Raw genomic sequence first — 15,024 nt, 5'->3', positions numbered from 1 at the left:
CAGGCGCAGCTAAGGGAAAGACCCCACCGGTTTACAAATATTTCAATCAATTTATAGCCTGTGATCTTCTTCTTGACGCTGGGATCCCTTGCAAGATCTGGGGTGGAGGCGTGTTTACTTGCCATGGTCTCCCAACCTTCGTGGCTGACACCTTCTTACTCGTAAACGATTGGGGAAAGGCAGCACAGGCTTTAGAAGCGCAAGGCTACCTGCGCACAAAACACTGCCGTCGCTACTCTTATATTCCCGAATTAAGCGGCGCCGATTCATGTCGTCTCGTGAGCGGAGTGTGGGCATCGGAAAATTTTCAGCGTCCCATTTCGCGAGCACTCCATTCGCAAAATATCATGATTGCTTGACGGTAACGACTTCGTTTGCTGTGGTGTCGTTCTGCTTTTAGCACAGCACTGGGGTTATCCCCTTCCGAAGTCCGTTACCCATCTGGAGATGGCGATACCAGAACTGGACGAATTCTCCGACCATGTCGTCGCGAGGTGGATGGAGATCGAAGAAGACGATTACCGCCTACGGAAGGTTCTCAATCAGTATATGGACGATTGCGTGAACTATTTTGACTATTTCTGGACGGTTGAATTCGAGAAGGCGATTCGAAAGGAAATGAACAGTTCTATTTTGATCTGCTTGCCAGAGGACGTGGCGGCCGGATAGACCAGGGGAACCCTGAGTACCTTCGTTACCATAAAAATACCAGGGATCAATTCTGCTGGGAAACCACGAGCCTGCTATCATTGAAGGCCTCAAGAGGCCTCAATCGGACACGATATGAACCGCCCACAGTTGGTGATCGTGTGCTCATTACCCGTCCCGTCGAGGAAATCTCTCATAACAGTAGACAAGAAAAGAGGGTTTCGCGAAATCCTTTGGGAAGAATATCTGTTACATGGAATTGCAAAATATTTCGTGGAAACCTGGTAAAGCAATAGTCTATACCTAGGTCTGTGGGTGGTCTCCCAGAGCCTTGGCAGAGAGGGAACAGAGAAAGCCGGAAAAGGGAGACAGGTTTGAGAACATGATACTAATAGAGAATAGAAATTCCTATGCATAAAGATAAAAAGGCCAACTATTGATAATTGATCACTAAATTTAAAGGGAACATAGTGACAGTGTAGTTCTTTGAGAAGAGAATTCCATACCTGTTGATACCTGCTAAACATACCTAGACGAGATACCTCTTGGTGGAAGACCCCAGAAGACATAAATAAAGCAAAAACACTTCTTTGAAAGAACAAAAAACCTCGCGCTCCCGGCCCACCACCGGTCGGGGAGGGGTGCTATGAAAACCCCGCCGTGCTTTTGGCGGGCAGGGTTTTGCTGTCCTGGAGGTAAGGGTCATCTGGTATGTTAGCAGATGTCAGTAATCACCGCACTGCTGCAACCATTTCCGCCTCCCGGACCTGGTTTCAAACCCAGAGCGCCTAGCAATCAGGTTGCTAAGTTAGCCACTGAGCTAGGACCCTCAGGTTCTGTTGCAGGGTTATGTTTTTAATGAATATATGGGAAGAATCCGGGGAGGACTCCCGCGGGCACTGGATATAGACCGGGGTTACGTAGCTCCGCATCCGCTCCTTGGGCGGAGACCGGCCGCCACTAGGGTTGGGCCCTACATCTGCGCTATACCTTTCTGATCAAGGAAAAGTCCCGCCTCGCAGATCGGAGGGCCGCGACGCTGATAATTCGTACCCCGACAAGCTCGCGGTTGAATTTCACATTGCCGCTTACAATGGAGAAAGAAGAAGTCATGGAACAGCCGCGAAAGCGGCTGAAGACAGACGACGCGCCTCAAGGCGATAGTTTTGTCTTCCCCACCTCCGAGGGCGCGCAAAAGCAGGCCGAAGCCAGTGCAACTGCGCAGCTACAACTGTCTACGGAAGATGCTCAAGCATTGAAGGAAGTTGAGGTTGGGATCACAGAATTTGTGAGCTCAGATGTCCAGGGGTTTTCAGGCATTTTGAAGAAGAGGTTTGTCAGATCGATCGCTTGCTATGAACGTACGACGATGCTAACGACATTGTCTATCAGATATACCGACTTTCTGGTCAACGAGATCCTGCTTTCTGGGGAAGTTCTACACCTTCGAAACCAGTCGGTTCCAGAGTCTGTGAAACAGGAAAGCAAGGCTGGCGATGTTCCCCCGGTCTCTGGAGATTCGCAGCCAGCTGCGCAATCTTCAGAAGGACAGCAGGAGAACGAGGATAAACCAGGGGATGTCAATGCTCGGGAGAAACCTGAATTTCACCTTTCGGATGAAGACAAAAGTCTTTTGGAGTCGTACTTCGGTTCTGAAAATACGCAGAAGATTCTCGCATTGCATGACCGCGTGCTGGCCTCGCCCAAGGCTCGGCCTGGCGAACTCGGCAAAGTGAAGACTACAGCCATCCCTGACCGTGACCTACGGATACAGATCCACCAAGCAATCAGACGCATCTTCAGCTCGAGATTGGAATCTTCGACGGACGCCGAAGGGGTGATGACGATATCCGCAGCCCCAAAGAGCAACAGGCAAGATGGGCGGACTTCCCGCGGTAATGCTAACCGTCAGCCTAAGGGGAAGGTGGGATGGGACGAGCTTGGAGGTCCCTATCTACATTTCACCATCTACAAGGAGAACAAAGATACCATGGAGGTCATATCTTATCTTGCGCGGCAATTGAAAATGAATGCCAAGAGCTTCCAATTCGCCGGAACAAAGGACAGACGCGGAGTTACAGTCCAAAGAGCCTGTGTTTACCGTGTCCATGCGGAACGTCTTGCAGGACTCAGCAAGACACTTCGCAACGCTACGCTTGGTGATTTTGAGTATCGCAAGCATGGACTTGAACTGGGTGATCTTGGTGGCAATGAGTTCGTGATCACTCTCCGCGAATGCGAATTTCCGGGTGTCGATTTGAAAGACACTAAGGCTGCAATCGCGTCGGCATCTCAGATTGTTGAAAAGGCACTTCGTGATCTTCGAGAACGAGGTTACTTCAACTACTACGGTTTACAGCGTTTTGGTACCTTCGCTACGAGGACGGATACCGTGGGTGTTAAGATGTTGCAGGGAGACTTTAAAGGTGCCTGTGAGGCTATACTCCATTTCAGTCCTCACATTTTGGCAGCGGCCCAGGGCACTTTGGATTCTGAGGGAGGAGAACCTCTCATTAGCACAGACGACAAGGCTCGGGCGGAGGCCATTCACATCTTCCAGACGACTGGCAAGATCAATGATGCTCTGGACAAGCTCCCACGAAAGTTCTCTGCGGAAGCGAATCTCATCAGACACCTTGGCCGCTCCAAGAACGATTACGTCGGTGCTCTTCAGACTATACCAAGAAACCTGCGGTTGATGTATGTTCACGCTTATCAGTCATTGGTGTGGAACTACGCGGCCGGTGAGCGGTGGCGACTCTACGGAGATAAGGTCGTCGAAGGGGACTTGGTCATTATAAAGGAGCACCTTGACAAGAACGGCCACGAGGAATCTGGAAAAGTAGATGCCGACGGCGAGGTTATCATCGACCCGCAGGCGGAGGACAGTGCCAATGCGGCAGATGACATGTTCACGCGAGCGAGAGCTCTGACCGCAGAGGAAGCCGCGAGCGGCAAGTATTCAATCTTTGACGTGGTTTTGCCTCTTCCCGGTTTCGATATTCTCTACCCACCAAACAAGATGACAGATTTCTATAAACGCTTCATGGGAAGCGAGCAAGGCGGCGGCCTCGACCCATTCGACATGAGAAGGAAATGGAAGGACATTAGTCTCAGCGGAAGCTATCGCAAGCTCCTCAGCAGGCCGGGGCCTGATTACTCGTTCAAGGTGAAATCGTACTCGAACGACGATCAGCAATTCGTTCAGACCGACCTTGATCGGCTCAACAAAGCTGGCGACGGCTCCGACTCAACTGCAGAGCCGGGAGACAAGCTCGCCGTGATCCTCAAGTTCCAACTTGGGTCAAGTCAGTACGCGACCATGGCCCTGAGAGAATTGATGAAAGGTGGCGTCAAGACATATAAGCCGGACTTTGGCGGCGGAAGATAGCGGAGGTTTGTATCACCTTGTTCCTGAAAGTTCATCCATATAGATCAATAAATATATATGCACAGATATTTGACAGCAAGAGGTCCTGCAAGGACCCTGAACTAATGCAAAAGCCCGAGGCTTGATCCTGCTAAAGGATAGCATGATGAACATCATCCGTCGACACTCCCCGGGCCAAGCGCTCTGGACCATTCAAGCAACCGTAGATTTTTTGTCCCGGACATTGCTCATTTGCATGCAGCCTAGCGGCTGATCATGCAGTTTGTTTTTGTTGTGACGTTTTGTCCTCTATGATACCCCGTAGTAGCCCTAGATCTCTGTTGATCTCTGTCCAATTAATTGGAATTAATGCTACGTGGCAGGAGACTTCCAGGCCACTTTTAAACACCATTTTTCAAACAGGACAACAGATACGTTTACATTGGAGAGCCGTTTTTCAGATGACTCATGCAGCCAGGGTTTCAAGACTATATATAGTGCAGGGTGCTGTGTTTCACCCCCAGTCTGCGGTGAATCTGGTGTCACAGCATAATATGATTCGACCACATCGGTATTTAATGTAGGATCGCAATGACCGTGATAGATACAGTAACACTATCACGATATGGAGATATATGGCTAATAAGTATCCTAGGGCTGAAATGCTACATGCAGCATATACTGCAGTACATGCATTCATTGGGTCCTGGGGCTGGTCGTCGCGAGTTCATTCTCATGCCAAGAATTTAATTAACACCTCTTCTCTACACAACACAGAAAGCGGCGCAACATCCCTTGTAAAGCTATTGGCGACATCTACGCTGGTAGGACAGATAAATATCCAGATCCTCCTACCAGGGTCCTCCATTAGTCGTTTCAAGGAGATGGACGCCAAATACGCCAAACAAGGTCGTTGAATCTCCAGCTGAGAAGCTCTTATGGAAAGCTTTGCGTCAATACGCTGAGGATATAAACCTCAATTGTTACTGAGATCTGGAGTTTTGCTTTTTTAACTTACTTTCCTTATTAATGTCATTCGACAGATCCTTCATGCCTTTGTGATTTTTTAGAACACAACAGGGGACGGGTCTTTGTCTGGCTCATGTTATGATGCTTTTCATATTGGTGGAGGCCGCCGTGTGACTGGTCGGGAAACACAAAACTGTCACGACTACCTGGTTCTGACGAAAAAGACACGTTCCTTGAATCTTCTGTCTTCTATGAATCATTTGACGCATGTTCTTTCATTCTTGAGGCTATTTACTACTCTCTTGAACACATACCTCGGGAACTCGGATTCGATCCTTACTACAACTAAATCCCGAGTAAACATCTCTCTCAAAGCAAAAAGGTCAACTTCGAGAAGCGAAAACAACACCAACAAAGATGCGAGACATCAAGACCATCTCCATCTCCCTCCTCTCCCTCCTCGCCGCCTCCGTGCAGGCCCACATGCGGCTCTACTACCCCTACCCCTTCCAAGCCGAAGAGAACCCGCACCGCATCGGCCCTGCAGACCAACAACTGACATACCCGTACGACTGCTGCGGCAAGAAGACGCCCTTCCCCTGCCGGGGATACCTCAACCAAGTCGGTACTCCCCAGGGCGCGCCCGTGGCGACCTGGGCCGCCGGATCCACGGCCAACTTCAGCCTGACCGGCACGGGCAACCACTACGGCGGCTCGTGCCAGGTCGGCTTCAGCATCGACAACGGGACCACCTGGAAAGTGGCCCGGAGTTACGAGGGGAACTGTCCTCATCGTGATGGCGGGACTGATCCGGCAAAGCAGACGTTCGAGTTCACCGTCCCGGAGGATATGCCGGCTGGGGATCACATCTTCGCGTGGACGTGGTATAACCGCGAGCAGGAGTTCTATATGGTTTGTTCGCCTGTGACGGTTACTTCTTCGAATGGTGTTTCTCCTGGAGCAGCTTCTCCGGTACCATCACCATCTACACCCGCCCCAGCCCCTTCTGGCACTGGACCCAGTTCCAGTTCCTCAGGCTCAACATACACCGACCCGAACGGCTGCACCTGCACCTGTCCACGGATCCCAAGCCGCCGCTCTCCCACCCTCCCAGGGACCTACAATCTCATCCCAGCCCAAAACAACAACAACAACAACAACAACAACAACAACAACAACAACAACAACAACAACAACAACAACAACAACAACAACAAACCTACCATCCCCCACATCGCATTCAAAGACCGCCCGAGCTTCCTCTTCGCGGACATGCACGACGACGGATGCAAGACGCCCAACGGCTACGCGGAGGTCAAGTTTCCGAATCCCGGGCCAGATGTGCTGCAGGGGGATGGGGCGTATCCGTTGGCGATGCCGATGGGGGAGGGGTGTGGGTAGTTATGTATGTACTAGATGTACTGTATGTACTTACGGGACCGGTGAGGGAGGAGGTGGTGGTGTTGTGAAGTGCGGGACACTTTCATCTTCATGGACGGAACACCCTATCCATATGATATGGATAGGGACTTGGATCCGAGTCTGAAGTGAAATGTGCCTATCCTGTCCGTCTAAAGTTTGATTATTTTTTTTAAGAGCTGGAACTCTTTTCATTTTTAACATGAAATACCACTTTGACTTGATTCGATATTGGATGTGAGGAAATGGGTCGTCTTCTCTTTTGTGAGATGAGATGGTTTTATTAACTCCATTTCTTTCATTCTACCTTACACGGGTTGAACCTGCTTGTCATTCACTTTCTTTCTTTCTTTCTTTCTTCTCTTTTCTTCTTTTCATCTCCCTTCTTGTATTGTATTACATTAACAGAATTTGTCTTTATCATCGACCATTTCAGTATCTCCCGCTATCACCATTATTGCTCCCTATCGAATGGAAAGGGAAAGGAAGAAGCTACGTAGCATACCTACATTACATTCCTCTTTTCAGGGACAACCTTCTCCCTCACTCTATACAGCATGAAATGGACCAACTGGTTATAAATACTAGAAAAAAAAGCTGTCTATAATGTTGTGTTATACACTACGCTTCTCGACGGCATAAATGACACTATATGATCTGTTAGCTCCGTCGTTCTGTCTGTCCAGTGCTTAATTCGACTCATTTACCAGTAATAGTAATTAATAATAGAGAATGATCATTATTAACTAGAGATAAACAAAAAAATCATTATAGAATCTACGAGCCGTCAGAAAGGCAGGTTCGAGGTTCGGCCGATATAAACGAAGTCTCACTGAATGATAACAAATTATATACCAATATCACAGAAAATCAGAACCATACATACGTCAAAGCAAACTAGGTATCAAAGTATGAAAATATTCCAGGAAAAAAGAAGAAAGAAAGAAGAAAATCCTCCTTGTTATACACATATCGACCCGTAAACGTGTTTTAACCATAATCCCCCAAAAGCAATACCCAGCTCTTAATTGAGGTCGAGAGAGAGATGGGTTACCTGCCCAAAACGCGACTCCCTCTCCTGCTACCATGTTCATCATCCAACGATGAAACGGCAGAAGAAACCTCGTCCACGTCACGACCATGCCCACCACCACCAATACCAACAGGTCGCTCCAGATCTGAAATCGCAGATTCCGAATCATCCTGCGGATCGTCGAACGGCGACCGCGGTCGTTCCTCTCTGCTATTGCCCCTGTGCAGAACGGCAAGGTTCTCCTCCGTCAGGGGGGCTGACCGCGCATGGGGCTGAGACTCCGTCACCGTGTCTTCCAAAGGCGGATCGACAGCGACAGCCGGACCCGCTGCTGCTGGTGGCGGTGGTTGCGGTGGTTGCGGTGGTTGCGGTGGTTGCGGTGTTGCCCCCATAAGCCTCCTCGATTCAGCCTCCGACGCGGCATCCCGATCAGGCGCGTCATCGAATCGGGAATTCTGCGAGGCGGGGCTCCTCGGGATGGGACCCGTATATGGGACATCATCGTGACCTCGCGCCGGCTGGCTCATACCGACATCGGCGTCGAATCCGTCCTCTCTGTTGGTGTTCCTGTTCTTCTTCTTCTTCCGTCTCCACCATAGAATAAAAAGGATGGCAGCTGCGATGAGCAGGAGGGAGCCCACGACGACGGGGACAACGATTGCAACTATAGTTTTGGCAGGAAGGCCGTCATTGCTATTACTCTGGACAGGTTCAGTGACGCCTATGGGTGGAGAGAGGATGCGTGTAGCTTGTGCGGTATGCTCGGTGGCTGACGATGACTGCGTCGATGCCGCTGTCGATGTCGATTCTGTTATTGACGGTGTGGACTTCGACGTTTCTATCGGCGAGGTTTTTGATGTCCGAGACACTGGTCCTGCTGCTGCGTATGATGGTGAATGTGAATGGTAGGTACTAGTCCCTAGAAAACTTGAAGTTTCTAGCCGACTTTCTAACAGGCCAGGGTGGTCCACGGCATGAAGGGGAAGAAATCGTTTAATCTTGCTGTACAGAACGCGAGACATGGTATCAGAGAGTACACGGCGCAAAAGATACGATCAGTAGAAGGGATAAGGGTAGGTATGGAGTGGTCTTGGCCACGCGGCGAGTGAGGTCGGTAAGTACCTATCCATCAGCATTTCTCAGCCGCATCAGTAGGAAATCAAATCAGGCTGAACATACAGCAGCGTCTGAAAGTATACCACATGTAACATTGCAGGAAGAAATAAATTAGATCGACTCAGAAATGTAACAGTAAGTAACACGCAAGGCCTGTTACCCCATAGTACTCATATCCATCATAAAAAAATATTGGAACAAAGATCATAAACGGTAAAACTATAATGGAAAGAAAAGACAAGAGGGAAGAATAAGAAGAGAAGAAAAAAGGAGAAATCCTGGGCATAGCCCAGCGAGCGAGGCGGAGTCATTGTGATTGTGTTCCATAAATGTAGAGCTGAGTTGGAGGCTGCACGGCTCGACCAATCAGCCAGGGCGATCTGCACATTTTGGGCGCCTAAGACGAGGCTCCAAAGCGACATGGGAGCATGATCTCCAGCTCTTTGTCTCCATACGTATGCGCGGAATAAGTCTGTGCTTCATGCTTGGCCTATGCTTGTCCATTGCGGGGTTCATCATTCTTGTGATCCTGTCCCTGAACAGGTTCGTGATCTGTTTACGGAATAATGATCATAAACCGAGCACACTGTGTTAGCACCTCGTAACACCAGCAAGACCTGCGCATGAAGTCTGTCGCTAAGCCTCGTGTTCACCTGTCAGTAGCGCCGCGCAGTTTCAAATACTGGCAACGGCCAGAAATAGCGAGGGTAGTGATTAGCGACTTGCTTCGGCGGCTCGACCTAAAGGTGTAGCTGCAGGGAGTACGGGAGCAGCCTCAACCGACGGAAACGACTGGCTAACGCGCGTTCAAATGCCCAGGTGATATTTGCTTGGAACATGAATCGACAAGCCCGGCGGCCTAGTAGCCTAGCACCCTGCTCGAAGCACAGAAGGCCAACCATAAGGCCTGCACGGAGGACCTAACTTAGGACGGGGGTTCCGAGCATGTTGGGGGCGGAACCAAATCGACAATTTCATAATTGGTCGGTATGGACTGATGTAGAGAGCTTTAATATCTGACGAAAGAAAGAAGAATAACGGTCCGAGGTCTCTGACGAATTCTGATGAAGCTGTCAAGCCAAGTCCAGATGGACACATGTCTTGCACGTGACGGTGACAGCCGGCGCGGCCGCGCCGAGGCCGCCGGAGATGGAGAGCTTCCGAGAGCTTCCCCAGACGTCCGGTCTTCCTCGAGGACGTCGGGAAGCAGATATCACTATATATACCAGAACTCATGCGTTAAAAGGTTCCTACTTATCTATGAACTTCCTCTTCTTCCTGGAAGACCCGAAGACCGATCAGCATCATGAGCGGGCTTCGCGGGGTGCTGAGAGATGGTTGGCATCCGAAGGGCCGCGACGGCGGACGGGAGAGCTGGCGAGGAGACTTCAAGGGCATCAACCAAGTGGTCCGTTAAACATCAGATTTCTCTGGGATGTCTCTCGGACGATGACTGACTTTTCTTCAGGCCGGATGGGTAGGTATAGGAAAGGATAAAGACACCAGCGACCGCTCCCAGCACGTGTCTCGCCCGCTATCGTCCCTCAAGGACCCCGCCTCCTTCGGACCCCCTCCGAAACACATCAATTATCATGGCCCGGCTGCTGTTGCGGACAGGGCCACACCCGACCGGAGAGGTCTCGGGGCGCCGTTGTCGCAGGAGCAGATCCGCCAGCAGGAGGCTCAGCAGGAGGCTCAGCAGCGGGCCCAGGCTGAGGCAGAGGAAGAGAGTGAGAAACCCGCCCCTCCTCCGCGGCCATATCGCGTAGACACGACGGGACTGTCTACCAGTCAGCTCCCTCCGCCCCCAACCAGGAATGTACGGCCCCCCGCGGAGTCCGGGCCCCCCAAACCAAAGCCTAAGCCAAGCCTGCCGCCCCGTCTCCCCCCGCGGACGAACTCCGGCCTGTCCCAGCGTACGTCGCCGCCTCCTGCATATTCAGAGGTTCGGAGTCCTGAGCCAGAACAGGGAGAATTGAATCAGGACGCGGTGTCCCGTCTCGGCCAGGCTGGCGTCTCAGTCCCCACCCTGGGGATTGGGGGTAGCAGCACGGGGACTCAGGCAGGGACCGAAAGAAACACCCCGGTCAACGAGCTCCAGGCCAGATTCTCAAAGATGTCGACCTCGTCATCTACCGATCAGACTCCGCCCGCCCAGGGAACTACGCTGGCTGAGAAGCAGGCCGCACTGCGGACGGCCCAGAACTTCCGCAGCGACCCCTCATCCGTCTCAGCTGCGGATGCGCGGAGCGCTGCATCCACGGCCAACAACTTCCGCCAGCGGCACGGCGACCAGATCCAAGCGGGGATGAACAAGATCAGCGGGCTCAACGAGAAGTACGGCATCACAAAGCGCTTCAACAACTTCGTCGAGGACCACCGGTCCCCCGCGAGCACTGCGCCTGGGCCCCAGCGCGAGCAACCACCCCCGCAGCCGGACCGGACGACGTCAGCGATCGACCGGGAGACGCTCAACAAGAGAAGGCCCCCGCCTCCCCCGCCGCCACGCAAGAAGTCCGAGATGCAATCGACGCCCGTGCATTCGCGGCCTCCCCCTCCCCCACCGCTCCCACTGGAAACGAAACCCCGCTGCTGAGGGGTACAGATTGTTGAGATTTGTCGTGCGTGAACAATTCTGGTTGAATTAGAATATCGCGTTCTGGCGCAGTAAATGTGAAGGTGCGGTATAGGATATGCGTTGGTGATCGTTTTTGTCCCGGTTCTGCTGGCGTTGCAGGGTTTCCTTTTGTGGTGTACATGGAAAGAAGAAATTGCGTGTATTATATACCAGACTGTGACTATACTTGGTTCCTCAATTCATATTTCTACCTGCATCTGTGTCTGCTTTTTCGTCCATACTATGCAGACCACTTGTTATACGGCTCTATTGTATTGTATGCAGTATCATAAACATTGGGGTAGAGATGAGATCAGACGTATCTGATCGACGGGCGATCGATCAATCACATGCACGGCGACATGTGGAGGGCGGTTGGGGCTCGGCCTCGGAAAACACAGCAGCTGCAAAGACGTGTGAAGTCTCAACAAGACAGCTGGCGCCAATGGCGTGAGTGATGTAGCTAGCTATGCAGGTGACAGCTATAGCATATGTGCAATGGTTTTTCTTCTCCGGTGTTGACAACGGAACAATCATATGGATCGATAAGTTATCGATAGAGAGAGATCCTGTCGGATGCACGCGCAACACGTGATGGCCACGGAAGCGGAAGCGCGTCGCGTGAGGATGACGGAGGTGGCGATGCACGTTCTCTTTTGACCGACATCTGAAAGACATATATATCTTCTTTGTCCACAGCTTCGGCATATAAAAAGACAATTGGCGCATGTTGACAAGCACACGCTGAGCCGAGGTCAACCGCCCACCCAGAACTGCGCGAATCCCAACAAAAGCGGCCGTCTCCACACTCCGCCATCCGCCTATCCGTCAAGTCCCTTCCTGGGGATGGTCTGGCTCAATTGAGCTTTTTCTTTTTATCTTTTTTTTCTTTCTTTTCTTTTCTTTTCTTCTCTTCTCCTCTCCGTCTCCCTCTGTGTCCGAGGACATGTTCCCCAGCATCGACGCCATGTTCGACTCCCTCCGGGTCAGGACCCCGGGTCCGGCCATCGAGCTCGGCCTGCCTCCCGTGTCGCTGTTCAAGTTTCCTCCCAACCCGCGTCCGGCCACCATTCCCGCGCCGCAGACCGAGCCCTCGTGGTTCCAGCCCTTCAACATCCCTCCCGACCTCTACACCAAGCTCCTCGACGTCAAGGTCCCCATCACCATCGCCAGCGTCTATGCCACCACCGTCATCATCCTCAACCGCGTGAACCGGAGCCGCGGGTACAAGCCCTGGGGCTTCAGCCAGACGCGCCTCTTCAAGCTGCTGGTCGTCCTCCACAATGTCTTCCTCGCCGTCTACTCCGCATGGACCTTTGCGGGCATGATTCGGGCCTTCCGCAACTCATGGCCGCACCCGGATGACCCCCGTGGCATCGTGGCCATCGCCGACTCGCTCTGCCACATCAATGGCCCGCGCGGCTACGGCAATGCTGCGATCTTCAACGAGACGGCGGACCGGTGGGATATCTACAACCCGGAGTACAAGCTGGCCGAGGGTGGCATCCCGGACCCGACGGACGTTGGACGCCTCTGGAACCAGGGCCTGGCGTACTTTGGCTGGATCTTCTACCTCTCCAAGTTCTACGAGGTCCTGGACACCGCCATCATCCTGGCCAAGGGGAAGAAGAGCTCGACGCTGCAGACCTACCACCATGCGGGCGCCATGATGTGCATGTGGGCGGGCATCCGCTACGTGGCTTCCCCGATCTGGATCTTTGCGCTGGTCAACTCGGGTATCCATGCTCTGATGGTATGTCCCGTGGCTGCATATTTTGTCGGGAAATCACTAACTGACGGCTCTAGTACACGTACTACACTCTGACCGCGCTCTCCATCCGAGTTCCAACCGTCGTGAAGCGTACCCTGACGACCATGCAGATCACGCAGTTCGTCATTGGCACAGCAATGGCCGCGATTCACCTCTTCGTCCGGTACACCATTCCCGTTTTGGTGCCGTATGCAGCACCGACTCCTGCCCCGGCCGCTCCCTCTGCCGCGGAGTCGGGCGTCGCAGCTTCGGCCACTGCCAGCGCTAGCTTGGTTCCCTGGCTGAAGAAGCTTGCGCTCCGCGCGGCCGGAGCTGAAGGTATTGCGGAGAACGTCCTCGACGCCCAAGGCCAGCAGCTCGGTGTGGACGCTGTGCAGGCCTCCCACCTGGCGCAGTCAAGCGTGCCGGAGAATGTCCTCCAATACCACACAATTCAGTGCATCGACACCACCGGCCAGGCGTTTGCCGTCTGGCTCAACGTGATGTACCTGCTGCCCCTGACGTACCTGTTCGTCCGCTTCTTCGTCCGGTCCTACCTGCACCGCAAGACCCCGAGCGTGAAGCACCCCACGCACATGCACATCGCAGAGAAGGCGGGTCTGGACGCGCTGAAGGGCGTGAGCCGCGAGATCCAGCGCGCCGTGATCGAAATGCACGGCGACGGCGAGACCACCGAGGACGAGATCGCCCCTGCTGCCAAGGCCCAGGCGAACGGAAGCGCGAAGTTGGAGGCCACGCGGAAGAAGGTCGATGGTGAGATTGCCAAGGCGACGGGGTCGCAGACTGACGAGAATGGGTTCTCGACCGTCCCGATGAAGCACCGGGCCAAGAAGAAGGAGGTCGAGAGCGCGCCTAGCGTGCCGGAAGCCAAGGGGACGAACCCGTTTGAGGTGTTGGAGACCGACGGGAATGAGGCATCTTGAGCAGCCAGCCGCTGAATCCGGGCTTGACCCTTAGAACATCCTTTTTCCCGAACATTTCCAGCATCTCCATCTGGCAGCTTTCATCCAACGCTCGAACCAGCGTCCATCCGACCAGAACACCTCAGAAGGGGCCGTGTCGAGCAAGCAAGCGAATTGCATCTTCCGTTCTGAAAGAAGGCAACAGAGTCCTCTGGGCTATTCGTTCGTCATTCAGACCACTTGCATATCGCAGCACAGGTGTAATAACCTAGTCACGAGTCAACGACTGCATTGAATCAGACGGTCTCGATAATGTATATTTTTCTTCAGGAGGGAATTTTGAACATCATTTGGTATATGTACTGTACATATTGGCTTGGTTTTGGCATTTCGGGTATTTTATTGCAATTTTTTCTTTTCTTTTTTTTTCTGCTTTGAAAAGATCGGCTAGTCTTCGAGAAGGCTGTACTTGTACATATAGGTAGGTAGATATAGGAAGGAGATAAAATAAAGGTTTGGTCTTTGGTTCGATAATCGATAAACCCCGGTGGGTCCCTTTCAGTTGGATCTGTCCCGGATCCGGTGATGATCGTGCTGGGATGGAAAAAGGATCCGAGCCGTTGGATCCATGTTGATCCGTGGATGAGGACTAGCGACATGAAACAGATAGCTCTCCACATGAACAACAAACAACCATATCTGGAGAACTGTACACATGGCTGTATAAGGTAACATATCAAGTACCTCTAAACTACCTAGGTAAGTTAGAACTGCCATGCTGCATGGATGCACTGTGACCCTGTGAGCCCACAAATGGGTTCTGGCTGGTGTGCTCGCTGGCTGGCTGGATGGGTACACTGTACAATATAGGGTATGGATCGAGATACAGGTCCTGGTAGGCGTGCCTGTCCATGCGATTGCCTATTAGGCAGTATAAGTACTAAAGCAAAAGGGCAAAGCTAAACCGGTTCCCTTTCTTGAACATGTAATGTACAATTTCAATTCTTCATTCAATCTATAAACAACAAGAAGGTCATGTCTACATCTACATCTACAGATCGCTATCATCATCATCATCATCATCATCATCATCATCATCATCATCATCATCATCATCATCATCATCATCATCATCATCATCATCATCATCATCATCATCATCATCATCATCATCATCAC

At 52.0% G+C, this 15,024-nt stretch overlaps 5 protein-coding genes across 5 annotated transcripts; 4 read left to right on the top strand and 1 right to left on the bottom strand.

Annotated features, from left to right (window-relative positions):
* Window positions 1-1,741: 1,741 nt before the first annotated feature.
* Window positions 1,742-4,039, top strand: VTN00DRAFT_9542 (uncharacterized protein; the record flags this gene model as incomplete). The annotated part of the gene is made up of 2 exons (XM_069436514.1): window positions 1,742-1,980; window positions 2,041-4,039. The coding sequence occupies 2 exons, from the start codon at window positions 1,742-1,744 to the stop codon at window positions 4,037-4,039; spliced, it is 2,238 nt and encodes a 745-aa protein (XP_069285127.1).
* A 1,365-nt stretch (window positions 4,040-5,404) lies between these two features.
* VTN00DRAFT_9541 (uncharacterized protein) lies at window positions 5,405-6,388 on the top strand (the record flags this gene model as incomplete). The annotated part of the gene is made up of 1 exon (XM_069436513.1): window positions 5,405-6,388. One exon carries the CDS (start codon window positions 5,405-5,407, stop codon window positions 6,386-6,388), a length of 984 nt encoding a protein of 327 aa, XP_069285126.1.
* A 1,068-nt stretch (window positions 6,389-7,456) lies between these two features.
* Window positions 7,457-8,461, bottom strand: VTN00DRAFT_9540 (uncharacterized protein; the record flags this gene model as incomplete). The annotated part of the gene is made up of 1 exon (XM_069436512.1): window positions 7,457-8,461. One exon carries the CDS (start codon window positions 8,459-8,461, stop codon window positions 7,457-7,459), a length of 1,005 nt encoding a protein of 334 aa, XP_069285125.1.
* Window positions 8,462-9,861: 1,400 nt separating this feature from the next.
* Window positions 9,862-11,151, top strand: VTN00DRAFT_9539 (uncharacterized protein; the record flags this gene model as incomplete). The annotated part of the gene is made up of 2 exons (XM_069436510.1): window positions 9,862-9,963; window positions 10,024-11,151. 2 exons carry the CDS (start codon window positions 9,862-9,864, stop codon window positions 11,149-11,151), a joined length of 1,230 nt encoding a protein of 409 aa, XP_069285124.1.
* A 967-nt stretch (window positions 11,152-12,118) lies between these two features.
* Window positions 12,119-13,866, top strand: VTN00DRAFT_9538 (uncharacterized protein; the record flags this gene model as incomplete). Its single annotated transcript, XM_069436509.1, has 2 exons — window positions 12,119-12,925; window positions 12,979-13,866. 2 exons carry the CDS (start codon window positions 12,119-12,121, stop codon window positions 13,864-13,866), a joined length of 1,695 nt encoding a protein of 564 aa, XP_069285123.1.
* Window positions 13,867-15,024: the final 1,158 nt, after the last annotated feature.

This window comes from Thermoascus crustaceus (assembly GCF_041956765.1).
Source record: "Thermoascus crustaceus strain CBS 181.67 unplaced genomic scaffold VTN00scaffold_7, whole genome shotgun sequence".
NCBI lineage: Eukaryota > Fungi > Ascomycota > Eurotiomycetes > Eurotiales > Thermoascaceae > Thermoascus > Thermoascus crustaceus.
This window is presented reverse-complemented; position numbering and strand designations above follow the sequence as displayed.